Here is a 17,094-nt window from a genome sequence, read left to right as displayed (position 1 = left end):
GTCATGCATTATCCTTCAATGTATGTATTTATTTTACCAGGAGATATGTCATAAAAAGATGCACATTTTGATTTGTAAAATTGTTGGAAAATATAGACCAACATGAGACAAAAAACGCACTTGCGTTTTCTATGCAAATTAAGTTGAGTTATTTGCGATTCAAATAATTAAGCTTTATTTAGATTAATATATTTGTCATAAATTTAATGTTTCATATTTGATGCAAGCGATGCAAAAAATTTCCATTTTTTTTACGATAATAATATCGTTCATAAGACCAATCCTCGTGAAATCACCGGGTCACATGACAATCCATACATACCCTATAATATTGTTCATTGTGGAAACGTTTTGTTCTTGTGTTCTCTTATTTCAGCAATGAAGATTATACAGTTTTGCAAGTTAATGTTAATAGCTATAACAGCATTACAAGAGAGATGGGTTGTAGTGGGCGTGACCCTCTATCTATAAATCTCTATAGACGTGGTGGCCGAAGTTTGTCCAACGTTACTAGTCGATTGTTACCTATCAGAGGCAAAGGTCGACGTCGACAAGATGCTGACACAGGCAGTAATCATTTTTTGCGACCTGCACGTTTGGGTCGAAGTCATCGTAGTGGTATACTTTTACGACTAGAAAGAAGTAGAATCCCTGATCATCGAAATAATTTTCAGTTTTAGATTGAAGATGGACAGTGAATTTGATGATTATTGATCACTTATTTCTTAAATGTTTTGTCAATGATAAATCAATGCTTATTAGATTTTACCTTGAAATGCTAAACTGCCGGCTTGAAACTTGATTTTTAAGTTGTATTATATACTAATAACATTATCTCAAATAAAAACGTAGCCTTTTTTTCGCCATGATTAAATTTTGTCAAATGCAAGTTTACCAATCAGATTTTGTTTGTTTGTTTGATTTACTTATGTTTTATTCCTCTGTTGATTTAAGTTGCTTATCTATGATAAAAATTTTTTCGTCTTCCGAAAATATAAGGTTTGAGGTACAGAATTATTTTGAAAATAAACTTTATCTCGATATAGTGTGTGCTATTTCGTCCAAATTTTAATATGATATAACGGTTAATACCCCTAAAATTAATTTTTAGCTACCAATAAGAAATTAAAAAGTGATTCAGACATCAAACGATTTCGAATATAGCCTAGAATAATTTTCTATAAAAAAAAGTCTGCTGTAAAAGGGGGAGACTCATACTGATCTATAAGACAAAAACAAAAACGCTTATTCTTCATTGAATGAGTGTCAATGAGCTATTAAAATTGCAAAAAAGGAACAGTCGATGGATTTTCTTTTTTTTAAATTATTTTCAAACATGATACTTTTTTTTTTTTATTTTGTCCTTAAATCATGTCCGTATTTCTTGTTACTTGTCTGTGACTGTTCTGTGTAATTGTATTTGAAGTATCAAAAGTATTGAAAATTTTATCCTTCAAGTAGGTTTTTGTATAAAATGAAATTGTCTCATTTAAACAAAAATATTTTGCCTAATATCTTATTTCAATACGTCTTTTTGGCGTTTCAATTATCTTTGTTTTGTTTGCATTGAGTCAAACTTACACCTAATAGTGTGCAGACTAACAAGCAGCATTATAAAGCAAGTTTTTCTTCTATATTTGTGAAGTAATGACGGTATCCCATGGAGTGCAGATAGTAATTTACGTATATTTCAATAATTTGTCCTTTAAAGTTTTATTTATATTATGACTATATCCATTATGGAAACTATGTATGAGGTTCCCTTCTTTTCTATTCGACATTATACAACCAGGTCATTGTAATGGCATTGTTTCATGGAGAATTCAGCATGGTGGACATGTTAACGATTCAAACATCAGACTGATGATGAGCTTTATAGATTGCAGACGCTTGGATTCTGTAGTGTTTGTTTCGTTTTCTCCATTTTTTTAAGAATTCTATTTCATTTATGTTATTAATTACTGACTAACACAGAAACAGATGGAAAGCTGATCACCTGGAATAAACAAAAAATCTCGACTTTTTGTGTGTTACTTCGTTAAAAAAACAATTTGATATGATACAATGTTTTTTACTCCTGGAAATAATCGGCTATCTTTTAATAATCAAAGAAGAGGTGATGTTTAAATAGAAACTTTTTCCAAAAAAAAACAACAAAAGCAAAAAACAAAAATACAAAAAAAAAACCAAAAACAAATACATGAAACTATGCTCCTAAAGATACTGTTTTCATTGGAGAGGAAAACCTATAAACAATCCATAGGACAAAATATTTACTTCTTTTTTTAAAATTTGTCGTCAAATTTTAATGATCTATATTATGTCGATTAAAAAAAATCTAAAGCTTCAGCAGTGGGATGATTGAAATACGTTAATATTCCAAAACATGGCCTACAAGTGAACGCATAACACTTAAGACGATCTACATAGACAATGCAGCGAACAAAAATAAAACAGATGACATAAAAACTAGAGATAAAGGACACAAGTAGCCATTAAAAAAACTAAAGCACTGCAATAGTGCAAGGGGTTATAATCCAGTAATAATCTAGCAATAATAACGCTATTCTACGTCACGTGTCAAACAATATTGACCATAGGGGCGTAATCATTCATTTTTATCTCAATATCATGTTGTAAGTGTAGTAGTTAACCTGGAAAAAGTAGACAAATATCATCAATTGACAAACATTTACTGCGTTTGCAGCATTTATTTACAGTTTTAGCTTGGCTATATCATTCCTATTCCTAAGTATCGTTTAAGGTATCCGACCCATAATAAAAACTTCCGGTCAATTTTCCGAAGTTTACCGAGGTGTCTTATTTCTTTTAACCTCGGTAATTTTCGTAAAGTAAACGAAAGTACACTTAATTTTTATTCAATTTTTAAGAATGAAATAAAATACTTTGAAATTGTATATTTTCAATAAAAATATAGTATAATCCCTTTTTCTTTAAAAAATATTGCATGTTATTTTACGAATCGGAAATAAAAATTGCAGTTCATTGCATAACAACAACACAAAACATGGCTTACTCGGTCGTCTGCCGGGATAGACGTGGGCGTTTTTCTAAGCCGGAATTGACAAACTTCTGCGAAGTTCCAAGATAAACACTAGTACGTCCTGGCATTCGGACAGAAGATTGATTGAATGGGGCACACTTCTAGACAACCTGCAGTCTTGTAGACAGTGTTTGCTTGGCCCGCTTATTCTTAGCCACAAAACAGTGAAGACAGAAATGAAATGTGGATTCGGTGGCTACCTGTATGTGCAATGTAAGGATTGTAACGAGTTAAACCGAATTGCATATGGTACAACGCACAAAGACAACAAAAGCTGCAAGGGGATGCCAAGTTTCAGTATAAACACAAAGCTTGGGGCAGGTAATAAACAATGTGTCTTGCTTATCAGTTTGATCAGTACAACGTCATATTACATATTATATACATTTGTAGGTCCACATTTCAGACAGAGCCTCACTCCTTTGACTAAGTATAGGGAGCAATACTCTGACTGAAACTAGTATGGTATTTCTTAGGGTAGGGGCAGTTATATCTGAAATGGGGGTGGGGTCAGGTGGGGATAACCTGATTTCTGGACTTGTTCTCAACCTGTTAATGTAATTCTAGTCGAATACCCACACTGTCATTTTCAAATCTTTCCTTTGTCAAAGCATACACACCAGATGAACTAAAAAATAGTTAACAAATGCCATTTTATTACCAGTCAATGTCAAAAAAAGACAAAATCATTAAAATGATTACCATTACACACAAACATTAAAAGAAAAAGACAATAGTAAACAGCAAAATATGCCCATTTCAAGGCTTGTAAAAATAGTCTCAAGTACTTCAATTTACAGAACAATGGTTCATTCATGTTGAAAATTGGCTTTGAGTCAAAATGTCCTGAAAAAAAAAGTAATATTAAAGTTCAAGCTTTACGAGCCTGAACAACAATAAACAACAAAAAACAACAAAAAACAACTTCATTTGGTGTAAAAGTGATTTATTTATTTCCATTGAAATTTTGGCATGGACTATAAATAATAGGCTTCAAACCAATTGTTACTTGGTTTTTGATCAGTGACATTTTTTTTATATTATTTTCATGATTATGTGTGATGCTACTACTGTAATTTTAGATGTATATATATGTACTTTGTATGATATTTTGTACAATTGTATTGAACATTATGATATATTTTGAATTTTTCTTTCAGCAATGATAGATGCCTTAGGGGGTCCACAAAGAGTGAATAATTTCCTTTTCAAACTGAACCTACCCCCTTTTTCCCATAAAAATTTAAAAGTAATGGAAAGAAGAGCAGGGGAAATGATAGAAGGTTTCGCAAACTTAAGTATGGAGCAGAGAGGCAGAAAGGCTTTTGAAGCTGAAATGAGGTTAGTTATTTTGTAACATTAATTAAATGTATCTGCTAGAAATTTACATGTACTTGTACATCACTAATTGAAAGTGTTTCAAAATGTGTAAGAAATTATACTGATGCCATGACCTTGGCAAAGAATCAAAAGATACAAGAGACAAAGGAATAATGTTTTATTTTTGTTTTCAACTAAAAGTTGTATAGATATACAGAAATGTATTATTTATGATTATAATCTGAATTTTATATTATGTGCATGCACTGCACATGTAAATTGTGTTTGTGTTTAATTTCAAAATTGCATAGATATAACAATAACAAGAAAAAAGGTTCATTGTTTATGTATTATCTCCCATGATTGTATAACCATTTTCTATTCGGATTTTTCAACAGGAACTTTAATACTATAGAAGATGAAAATACAGCTAATAATACTTCAGAAGATGTGTTGGAAATGAACCCTACAGATTCTGAAATGATAGGTATTATTATTGATTATATTCTATGTAAAATAAAGCAGTTATTGCTTTTACAATGCAACAAACAATAGTTTGAAAAAGTTACATATTGGCCATATAGTCTGCAAGTGTAAATACATGTACATGAGTGAAAGCTTGGATTTCTGTGTCAAAGCCTCAGCTGCTTGCATTAATGAAGGGAGAAAGTACTTGTCTGAGGTTAAGAAGATATGAACTTCTATGCTAGTTTTTTTTTTTTCAAGCATGTTATTACCTTGCATGATTTCAATTGAGAGCACGATTAAAAGAAAAAAAATATTGTTAAATTGATTTATATTTATGTCCCAGTTCAAACTATAAGTCTGCATACTTTTTGTACAAATGTAGACCTAATGAAAGGCATCTTTTTGAAGAATTTCTATTACATGTATTTCAAATTATATGTAAAAATTAATTATTTAAAATTTAAGTCACACCATAACTTTTAAATCGGAAAGCATTAAAATCACTGGTCCTTTGCCAAAATTCTGTTTTGTGCTTTGTTGCAATTTCACTGTCATGTACCCGATACTTATCAAAGGACAATTTCAGATATAGTAAATATGATCTAATATCAACATATCAGCTATAGAAGTATGCAAAGATGAGGTACGGCAAATGTATTTAATCCCCAGATTGACTACACTCAATCAAGCATCATTAAATAATACAATACATATCTTCTGTTCACAGACATTCCAAACGAAAGGGCTTTCCTCAGGCAGCTATACAGTTTCATATAACTTAAAGAAAGATATTGCAAGAGAAAAGCGTCAAGGAAAGTTCATATTACCAGAACAGAAATTACGCCGCCTAAAATTAAAGGAAGAAAGATCAACTTCCAAAGGAGCCTGTGAGGCGTCAGAGGGTGCAAGCTATGAGTCCGGTATGTACAACAGAGTTAGACCAATCCTAAGATGACGGTTTATGATCTGTTTAGATTCTTGTCACATATTAACTGTATACCTTTTGTAGCAAGTTAAAATTACCTACAATGGAAAACCCATTGGTACATTCATGTAGAAAGGCTGAAGTACATTTATGGGTGAAATTTGCCCTGTTTTGTGAAAATTGATCTTTGAGGACAGTTAAAGTTTTACTTGCTGTTGTTGAAGATGAATTGCCTATATACTCAAATAAGGGTCAAAATAAGTTAATTGTGAATATAACCAAATTTCTTGAATTTTGTGAATTACTATCAACATTTTAACATAAAATTAAACTCTCTCTACGTCAACTGCATAGACTCAAACAGACATGGTTGTTTCTTTTCAGAGATAAGTCTAACGGAACAGGCAGATGACATTGAAATGATTCCAGATGCTATTCAAAAGCCAGCATTTACTTCAGTACCACCTTTGGCCAATCCAACTTTTGTTCTAATAGATTTAGAAACTACAGACTTTAGTAAGTAATAGTACTTTTCAAGTACCAAATCAGATCTACAGAGAAAAAAAATAAGTTATACAATGATGCAATTTGTAAAATCCTTGTTCCTATACGCTAACATTTACAGTAAACAATGACTGATGTCATGTTTGATGAAATTAGCTTTATGTCTGTTTTCAAAAAAATAAGAGGTCTTGAAATATGAGGATGTTTTACTTACTGAAATGCCTACATCAAGCTAGATTTTGTGTTACATTTTGAATCAAATTATACATTAATATACCAAATATCTAAACCATTCATACCATGCATATGGGACCGCTTCGGTGGTAGCATGCTCACCATAAGTGTAACAATTTGTGAGATTTATCACACTAAAGACTATGAAGTTAGTAGATACTCTGCTATCTACATGTTAGTCAAAAACAATGCATGTAGGAGAAAGAATGAATATTTGTTGTCTATACGTCAAAGCTAGCACAATAAAGATCTGATTCGGCATGTTAGACTACTTCAAAGTATAGTCTGTTTGTTCAAACATACATTCCTAACAGATCTGCTAAAGAACAATCAATAAAGGTCATTTATATATATGCAAGACTGGGCAAGGAGAATATGCATAAAATTATTTAAAATTTATTCCAATTTATTTTCTGACAGTCAGAAGAAATATATTTCCACACATTGTGCAGATAGCAGCAAAAGAACACAGAAAACAGATTAATTTAAGTCGATATGTGTCTCCTGAAATGCCAATGTCCGATGAAGCTGAACAAGTAACTGGGATTGTTTGGAATGGACAAAACCTTTTTTTAAAAGGGGTAGAACTTGATTTTGTTAATATTAGGGCTGCCATATCAGATTTGTTTCTTTGGTTAAAAAATTTCAATAATGTTTTACTTGTAGCAAATAATGGGAAAAGTTTTGATTTTCGAGTTTTGTCAGCAGCTGTTTATAATTGTAGAATGTTTGATAATTTTACAGAAACTGTAGTAGGACTTGTAGACTCATTAGCTTTATTTAGATCACAATTTCAAACAATAGGAAAATACAGTCAACCTTATCTAGCACAACATTTTTGTAAGGAAATCTATAATGCACATAATGCTGAAGATGATGTAAAGATGCTTGACAAAATACTTATTGCAGCAAACATAATCTCTGAACAAATGTTTAATTACTCATATCAAACAAATAGTCATCTGATACAGGAAAACTTCATCAAGGCAAAATCTAAGAACTTGCCAAGTTTTCATCCCTTTATTGCTAGTGGTGTTATGAAAATGACAACAGCAGAGAACATGGCTGGGTCAGGTTTAAGCTGTGTACACTTAAAACTTATATATGTTCGTAAAGGAGAAGATGGTCTTCTTGATGTTCTTATGTCAAAGAACATTTTTGGGAAATCAAGGGATTCAAATGATAAAAAATTAATGTCTGTGGTACAAAAATTATGCAGAATTGTGTTAAAGTGTTCATTATCTCATTTGAACTATAGTTCTGTATGTGTCATTTAGGACTTATGTATCCCATGCTTTGAAGCAGTGTGTGTATAGTGAAAACGATGACCCTTTTTTTCCATGCAATTACTTTGCGTGTGGTCAACCAATTGTTATGAAATTTGGATATTATTTGACTATTTACTAAGGGAAGGTTCCTACTACTTTGTTAAATGTTTGGTCTATTTTCAACATTTTTTAACTGATTCCTCATAAAAAGTCCTGCTGATGTTTTTTCAATCAGATTTCAGATATCCCATTCAGTTTTTGAGTTATTAAGGGTAAAAGAGGCCCCATCCCAAAACACTGACTCTTATTTTTGGTCTGATTTTGAAATATTGATTGAATTTAAAATTTTGTGCCTATAGTGTCCAAACCTGTTCTGTCTATAATGAATTGTAAGTCCCTATGTTTAAGTGTGCCAAAACTAATATTATGTTCAGGATTTGACCACTGCAGGTTGTATCATGCTGCACTCTGTGGAGCTTTTTATTCTTATTTGATAAGACATGATCAGCTATAGCTATAAGTGTTTTGAAGGACTTGAATTATCTAAGCATGTTGATTAAATCATTTATTGAAATTGAGCAATTAGGTTTCCTAAAATTCTCTAGTTGATAGATACATTTGTATCACATATTTTATTATTTTTATTTATGCTTGATAAATAATTTTGGTATTTTAAATGCATGTAACTAGCCTTTTTTTTTTTGTTGGCCCTTTTATTTCTTTAATCTTCTGATAAGTATTTTTCATAAAAACATATTTTTTACTGAAGATTATTCATTGTCAAGAACCATCTCTTGATTCGTACCAAATAGAATAAATATGTATTGCAAGACATTACATGATTGTAAACATTTGCAACTCGTGCTTTTATGTGATGAAAAGAATTATATGAATTTAGAATTCAGAGTATATATTACTTGTAAATAAATTATTTTATGTTTGTGCAGTTTTTGGTTATTATATGTATGCAGTTAGGATCCCGAGAAAAGTGTTGAGGGAACCCTTGTTAGATTTGCTGCCAGGATGCCAAATATTTATTTGGCTTTGATATTGTCTCATTTATGAAAAAGAGTCTTTTAAACTTTTCTACAAACTAATGACCGCAAGAAATCATTTTGAATCGACAGGGAAGAAATCGTCATTCCTAATAATTAGGTTTTTAATTCCAACTTCACTTTGTGTAGTAGTGTAATACTCTCGTGCACCATAGTCGCACATTTCTATATCTATAGTTTGGAATTGTGATACATGTAAATGCATATTTGCAAGAATATGAATTCCAAAATACCTTGTGTTGGAGGTTGGACTTGACCATATACATCTAATGATATTTTTCAGGTGTAAAACTGTCAATAGCAAGGATTAGTGGATCAAATTATTTTTAAAAAAATACACACTTTTGAGGATTGAGCATTAGAAGGAAATTGTTATCAGATTTTAGCCTTTAAGGTGACCTTAACCTTTAGCCTGTTGGTTGTTAAATGTCCCTATTATGACACACTATCAAAGTTGTTTGCAAACTTAAAGTATTGTGAAAAACAAAAGAGATAAACTGAAACGAGACACCAAAAAATATATATAATTGATTGCCAGTCTACATCTCACGACCTTGACATTACGAATCTTAATTCATAGAAATTGGCACGGTAAAAGTCTCCGAATTCTTTTTTTACAACATAAACAATAACTAAAGTTATTTTTAATGCAAATGTTGAGTACCTCAAAAAAAATCTGGACTCCTTAATTTCTGAGGTTGTGTCTATTTAGCCTTTTCTTCTATTTCTATTTTTAGTAACAACCATACATGTCTAAAAATAGAACAACCTATAACTGTGAGATTTTTCTTAGTTTCAATTGATAAGAACATCTTTATGGTTCCTCTTGAGGTATATAGTAGTATATTGTATTAAAGTGGTTACTGTCATTTGAATATTACTTGCACCCCCTAACCCCCAAAATATGACAAAAAAGGGGGGTGAATAACCAAGCCCTGTGCTAATACCTTGAACATTTTACAGATTTTTATTTTATAGTAAGAACCACTTGACACCTCTGCTTATTACTACTGATAAAAAAAACAAATTATTTTGCTGGTTGTTTTTGGGCCATTTATGGATTGGATACCTTAACATATTTATGTTTGCGGGGGACCTAAAATCATCATTTCAAATGTTTAACGATATCATTATGATATGATTATGTCCACCATGAAAACAGTGTCTTCCCTCCTTCGTTTTAAACGGGATTCGACATTTTATCATTTTAAATCTATTGCAACAGTGTGCTACCTATTTAAATATTCTTTTGACTAAGTTGGAAATTGTTTCTAGTAATGATTAACTTTAATTTAAAAAGAAAAATAGAAAATTCTAATACATGTATTAAATAAAACAAAATAAGGGAAAAACACACACGCACACACAAGTCATTTCTGTTTTTCAGAACTATTTTTTTGGGTAGCACATTTTGCAACAGGTTCAAAGTACATGCATAGCTGGTTTCTTTATGAACTCGCTTTTCAATATTTATGGAACACTAGGAGAGTGAATGTAGAATTTGGTTGGTAATGAAACACTGGGACAGGAGGGTGAATGTGATAAATTGAAATAAGCCGGTTTGCATTTCTTTTTAATTATCCTTAAATATTTTCCTGCAATTTTCCCTTATCGGCAAATAAAATCGATTTAGGAATCGATTATCACGTTTCAAAATACAAGATTGCGGTCATAACTGATTTCTATGGGAACGAAATATATATGGCAACTATATCATTAGCTTGAAAAATGGATAGTATTCATCCTTTGAACAACAGAACGAAACTCTATTGTTAAAAAATTATCATCTTAAAAACCTTCAGAATTTAGGCACTTCCTAGGTCGTAAACTTTGTTCTACGTGCTGACTTGGGTAATATTGCAGAAAGCTGTTTTGAATTTTATGCATTTGCAACGAGCGTATATATAAACATTTTTGATTGGATATGATATTGATGCTTGAGGAATATATTCCTGAATATTAGTTTGCATTGTATTCATGAAAAGATGATTTTGTGAAAAGTAATGCTCTAGCTGTTAAAGAACACTAGAAAAAAATACAGATTTGGTGAAACGAAACAAATATATCATCGTATACAGGTCTATAACTTTTGAAATAGTAAATACTTACGAAAAGAACTTCAGAAAGTGTACACACATCTTTAAGTAAGCTCTGAAAGTACCCGACAACAGAAATTATCAAATCCATGGAAACAGAACGAAGGCCCCTCTATAAAAAATCGGGTAACGATACCAAATAAAAATGAAGTTACATCTTTTCTTCTTACTATCAGATAAAGTAGTACTTTAAAGCAGTTTTAAACGGCACGTAATTATTGTGTACTAGTTATACATTGTATTGAAGATGAAAGAGATTGAGCGCGGTTTAAAGATATCGTCAGTGAACAACACACAACAGAAAACAGAAAAGGAAAGACAAATATTAACTTTGTTGTTTTCTTAAAAAAAAATTATGTTAACAGTTTTTTTTTATGGTACGGACAAAGAGGATCAAAGGAAATCAGGCCAAACGGATTTCGAATGGTAAAGAAAAATAAACATAAACTAAGTAAAACAGCAAGACCAGAATACTAGACACACACAAAAAAAGAATTTTGAAAAGTAAAGAAACGAGCACTTATAAACAAAAGTATGTGAGGCAGTTTTCGAGCTGCAAACAACTATGATAATTGATTAGCATCACACGAAGCAACCAGAATAATGCTATAGTGAAACATCGCAACGGTGTTACGGTAACTTCCAAGATTTTTGTCATCATTCTTGATCTCCATGGAAGATAATGCTGATGAATCAACCTTCAAGTCTTCATCTACTGCAACTTCTGTTGTAGTCGCTACATTATTAACCAAAACATTAATGCTGCGATGCAAGCCATCAACACACCCTAACAATGAAAATGTTAATTTATGATCTTGAAAGTATTGTTTTTGAAAGAGTAATCAAGGGAACCAAGATAGCGGTAATCAAAAGAATGTAATCAATAGACAAAGACCAGACATGAAAAACAGACATACACAACAAAGAACATAAAGTAACTAAAATCATACACACAAAGTAACAAAAGTAAATGAGCAACTCGGACTCCACTAAAAACTGGGAGCATGGACCAGATGCACCGATAGGGTCAGCGTCCTGCTACTAAACATATATAAACTAAAAACTGTGAGCTATTTCATAAAACAGTATTTATTCAAAACGATTAACCATTGCATAGACGATCATTATGTACTGCATAAATGCTTTTAGAGTATTTTAAACTATTTTTATGAGTAAAAAACAAAAAAAAACCAAACCCCATCCCATCTCCCTAAAATAAAAACAAATACAAATACACTCCATATTACTCAATAGTATCTGAATAAGAATAGGTTTCAATTAATTGAATATATTGCTCAAACGCACAACCGAATATATTCATCATATTCTGTGTTGTCAGTTCGATATGACCCAAAGACAAGAATATCTTCTTCAACTCTATTCCACATAAATCTACACTCTCCTGGTTTTGTATAAACAGCAATACAAATAAAATCTGTTTGACCAACGCATTGGGCTTTACAAAAATCTGCTGTAACGTAACTTGTGGCTCCCGTTAACGTCGGTTCCCACGTCATCCATGGAGATGGAAGATCAAAATACTTTCCAGGTGTTCTTTCAAACGAGGAACTATATGCTGTGCACTCTGATAAGATGGAAAAAATATTTTAGTAATTCATTATTTTAAATAACGTATGAAAAATATCAATTAAAATTATAACTTGACGTTGCAAACGTAAGATCAAAATTTACTAATAAACGTCACGCAACTGATCACAGTTTCGTACTAGAATGTTAAACTTATGACCTCTATCTGTAAAGGAGTACAAGAATTATATATATTTTATTATATGTTTGGTAGCAAATACAGTAATTTTAGACATCTGATCAAAAATGTATGACCCGTATCAACTATTGAATCGTGCCACCCTTTATTACAACTCTACTCAAGATGCTCTATTAGTTCCGATACTGCGCGAACACATAGAAGCGATACGTCAATAAAAAGACACCAATTTATAGTTTTAAATATATATTATTCTAAAATGTTTGACCTGTATAAACCGTTGTGACGTCACACCCTTTATCACATTCCCTGCTCGAAATTATCTATCATTTTCGATACTGCGAAATCGGACGATGAAACAATTAAAGTAAGTTGTTAATCTTGTATTTTATACTTGTTTTTGTTTGGTTTTTCTTTTTTTTTTTTCAAATTGATATTATTCACTATGCAAGTACATGTAACACCCCCTTGTTAACCAAAGGTAGTATATGAAAAAAACAAAATTGATCAAGCGAAAACCTGCATATTATTATAGTTCTCTCCAATCTAATTGATTACTAAAGTATGACAAGTCTTTATTGACTTCAATCGATATCAGCCCTCGTGTAAATATAGGAATGTTGAGATGATACACCATGTGATGCATATTTTGCTATATATTATGGCATTATGTAAAGTATACAGCCTTTTCCGACAAGATATGTAATAATTATCAGTATTGCATACGCATTCATTTAAACCATAATGTACATTCAAGTTACTTTATCATTTAGAAATATTTCTTCGGTGAAAGAATATTTAAAATTGATTGATTGATTGTTGGGTTTAACGCCCGATCATCAATATTTCAGCTATATTCAGGCAATGAACATGAAGTGGAAGATATAATGGACATGAAATGATGATGAAATGAAAAATGGGAAAATGGGATGGGACATAAGGATAATGGAGCCGACAAATTTTGATTGCCACTGGAAATAGGGAGTGGTGAGTAGGGTCGGGTAATTTAGCCTTCTGTGGCGGAGCCAAATTATACCTACTTCGAGATAATACTACAGGAGGGTTCTTTCACGTGCGAAGAACGTGACATCTTTCCCAACACGGTGCACCACTATGGTTTGCGGTCACGTTTTCCGTATTATGGCCTGACGACTCCAGCATGAAACACGCCAGGGGTACCCCATTCCACCACCTGGGGCACACAACCCAGTTGCTCTGTGGGCAGAGCGGCCTAGCCCCGGCCAAGATTCTGAGCACCATTTTATCGCCTTTTACGACAAGCTTAGCGCTGCTGTAGGCCTATTCTTTTGACCCCCCCCTCTGACCTGCGTATATTTAAGTACCAATCCATAAAAATTCAGTCACCATGGTGAAGTAAATCCAACCAAACACAAAATGTTTTTATCTCTTTATGTAATATTGTATGTAACTACTATAACAGTTTGTTCTGCATATAGATCTGTATTTTGTAGAAAGACCATGTACTCATTTATCTCCCACTTAAAAGTGCAACCATACAAAAACCAGGCAGTGGGTGGCACGTGACAAATTTTGTTTAAAAGAAAATTATCTATTCATATAGCAAATGCATCCGTTCTCATAGTTGAATGATAACTCTTTCATTTTGTGCAAAATTTGGTTGCTTTCTTCGGGAATTTCAAATTCATTTTCTAAGCCATTCATTGTCGATTTATAATAAGAAAAAAAACCTTTATACTGTTTGACATACATACTATATAAACATAACATTGAGACACAAGATTCCGTGCAATTTTCAATGGGCCATCTATATCAAAGGAACTGCCTCGTTTGTACATGGACAGGATCATAAATCAACATATTTTATATCTACATAATTTATATCTTAAAAGTGCAACAAAGAAATTAGTGGATAAGTGATACGTACGTGTTTCTCAATATTGATAAATACAAGTGAATTTCGTGGTGTCAAGCACGAATCACCTTCTGTCTGAATTTTATAAAGACTGATACACAATAGAACAGTTTTACATGTACATACGTCTAGTAGAATTGAAACACATTTTCGATTAGTACTTTAAATGATAACGAAAACCATACAAAGTTGACAAAAACAAACTCTGCATCTATTTGTTACATTTAAAACACTTTGTATATCTGTTATGAATTCATTATAATGAAATATAGCTTTGTCGCCAATTTGAGGATTAGATTTATTGAAAATTGGTTTTTTAGCTACTGAAAGACTATTTACTATTTTGCAAATACAGTTACATATATCATCAATTATTCATCACATTTTATAACTTTGATATTTATATTGACTTATTTTAGTCGTCACGGGTTGTCAGTGCTATACGGCGTTCAAGAAGATTAATCAATTCCGTTCCACATATTATCATAGATGTAACGCTGTCAGTTTATTGAATTTTGAATTCAAACCAAAGAAACAATTAAAATCTCCTGAATATATATTGACTTAGACCGACGGGAAATCCAATTAGACGTGTATATTTATATATGTTTCAGTCATCTTCAATATGAAAGTTTTGATGACATTAAAACAAAACTTACGAAAATAACACAATCATGAAACCAGATCAAATGAGCAAAAGGGAAATTTACAGGTGCTGTCTTCTTATACAATAAAACTTCATCAGAAATAATGATATTTGCAGCGGGGAAATTTAAACCCCTTTGATGTAATATAATGCATGCATAATGATTTATTGACTATACTTATTATTATTACAACTCGAATATAAACATATGAATATACCAATGGTAACTAAATGCATGAAAATGATTATGTATCAGATATATCATGAATATGATATATGAAAACAACACTCACTAGTACAAGGATCAGACGGCGAGGACCATCTCCCATCCTTCTGACATGAAATGGATAAAGTACTCGATATAGACTCAAATCCAGGGGCACATTGGTAGGTTAGCGTATCTCTATATACTGGATAGGTTGCTGTAACATTAGCTCCGTAAACCACTGGTTTGCTCGGACACTGGATAGCTAGAAAACATTTTCAAACCACTTGATTTTTAAATTGGGTAATCGGTATCGACACGAGAAGAAAGCAAGCTGACCAAAAATAAATATTTTGTTCTTTGGTAGACATACAGATCAAATTGACACCTAAAGGCTCTATGCAGGGATTTATAAAACCATTTAAAATGTTTACCTTAAGATTTATAATTAATGAAAAGTTGTAATACATTGTAGTATTTTAATGAATGTTTACATTCGAACCTAAACTTTTCGTAATAAAAAAACAATAGAAATTAAAAAATATAGGCAACATCAAATTCTTTTATGACAAGTTCTTCACAAAGATATTATTTGTATTTAGGCGTTTGTAGACACGCCTTCACAATCGTTTACGACACATATCCTTTTAACACTTCAGATAAAGTTTCCTTAGCCCCACATTTAACCGATGCATATTTCGTGCCTAAATTTAAGGTATTGTAACTCTTTTCATGACGTGTTCTTTTTTTTCAAACATCTGAGATTTCCCAAGAGTGCCAAAACAAAAAAATGGGGGTTTTCCCTTAAACCCATTTAACTGATTGAGCATATTCAGTATTAGATTAAATTATGCGTTATTTAATATAATTGATGTGTTCATAAATTTAATTTACTTACAGTGTTCGGAAACTTTTAATTAATTCTTACCGTATGAAATATTTTATGACCGGTTGTAGAGGAATCCATTATATAATTGTTCCTGAAATGGGTTAATTCCATCTTTTTTGTCAGGTGTTGCACTTTTCTTTCATTCAGAATTTTATTCATTTAAAATTCAGTGGAATTCATTGACTTTAAACTAACTGTAAAAATACTTTAAGGTCCAATTTAAAATAAATTCTGAGTAGGTTGTACTTTTCGAAACACGGTACAACCATCCGCAACGCTTTTATTGTAATTGTGCATGATATACCCAACTACTAATTTTAACTCTAAGTTCAACGTGAATTATACTATATTTGTTGATGGTATGGTTTTCTGAAAATACACGATGAACTTGTGACAGATGCGATCAACTATGAAAATAAAAATACACACAAACGAATAATATACCAGTTACAATAATTAACGTTTAACAATATCACCTTACCCGAATTTGAAATGTAATATTTCATTCCAGAGGAAAGTACGGAGACGGTTGGATCTGTTAACACATCAGATGAAAGCTTACATTGATGTTTTGCCTCGTTGTAGAAGTAAGTTTGACAAGTAATGGAATATGTACAATACAAGGCACAATTCACCAAAGAAGGTGTTTCTTCAAGTACAAACCCTGAAGTTGCGACGCGGTTATTAAAATTTGATTGGATGAAAAACTGCTCTGAATCAACAAAACTTCCTAATACAATCTGCAAGCGTATCACAAACATTGTGATACATACAAAATATACTGTAATACCAATTTGCAT

The 17,094-nt window shown here is 31.8% G+C and overlaps 2 protein-coding genes across 2 annotated transcripts; one reads left to right on the top strand and one right to left on the bottom strand.

Annotated features, from left to right (window-relative positions):
* The first annotated feature begins 437 nt into the window (after window positions 1-437).
* Window positions 438-8,725, top strand: LOC148598024 (uncharacterized). Its single transcript, XM_088562140.1, has 7 exons — window positions 438-570; window positions 3,077-3,385; window positions 4,225-4,405; window positions 4,783-4,871; window positions 5,473-5,772; window positions 6,162-6,293; window positions 6,936-8,725. The coding sequence occupies exons 1-7, from the start codon at window positions 438-440 to the stop codon at window positions 7,790-7,792; spliced, it is 2,001 nt and encodes a 666-aa protein (XP_088418266.1). The 3' UTR covers window positions 7,793-8,725.
* Window positions 8,726-11,863: 3,138 nt separating this feature from the next.
* LOC148598023 (uncharacterized) lies at window positions 11,864-17,094 on the bottom strand. The gene is made up of 3 exons (XM_088561492.1): window positions 16,776-17,094; window positions 15,494-15,670; window positions 11,864-12,519 (listed from the first exon to the last, which is right to left on the bottom strand). Exons 1-3 carry the CDS (start codon window positions 17,092-17,094, stop codon window positions 12,230-12,232), a joined length of 786 nt encoding a protein of 261 aa, XP_088417618.1. The 3' UTR covers window positions 11,864-12,229.

This window comes from Perna viridis, chromosome 14 (genome assembly GCF_037379345.1).
Source record: "Perna viridis isolate PV_CMFRI_1.1 ecotype Kerala chromosome 14, ASM3737934v1, whole genome shotgun sequence".
NCBI lineage: Eukaryota > Metazoa > Mollusca > Bivalvia > Mytilida > Mytilidae > Perna > Perna viridis.
The sequence above is the reverse complement of the archived record's forward strand: the minus strand, read 5'-3'. Positions and strand labels throughout refer to the sequence as shown.

Bases quoted from the DNA above. Each gene is read 5' to 3' on its own strand.
- LOC148598024 (XM_088562140.1), top strand. From the start codon at position 438: ATGGGTTGTAGTGGGCGTGACCCTCTATCTATAAATCTCTATAGACGT. The intron at 4,406-4,782 runs GTTAGTTATTTT...ATTTTTCAACAG, and splicing joins GCTTTTGAAGCTGAAATGAG to GAACTTTAATACTATAGAAG. The intron at 6,294-6,935 runs GTAAGTAATAGT...ATTTTCTGACAG, and splicing joins TTTAGAAACTACAGACTTTA to TCAGAAGAAATATATTTCCA.
- LOC148598023 (XM_088561492.1), bottom strand. From the start codon at position 17,094: ATGCAAATTGGTATTACAGTATATTTTGTATGTATCACAATGTTTGTG. The intron at 15,671-16,775 runs GTAAGGTGATAT...AATGTTTTCTAG, and splicing joins ATATTACATTTCAAATTCGG to CTATCCAGTGTCCGAGCAAA. The intron at 12,520-15,493 runs GTGAGTGTTGTT...CCATCTTATCAG, and splicing joins GCCGTCTGATCCTTGTACTA to AGTGCACAGCATATAGTTCC.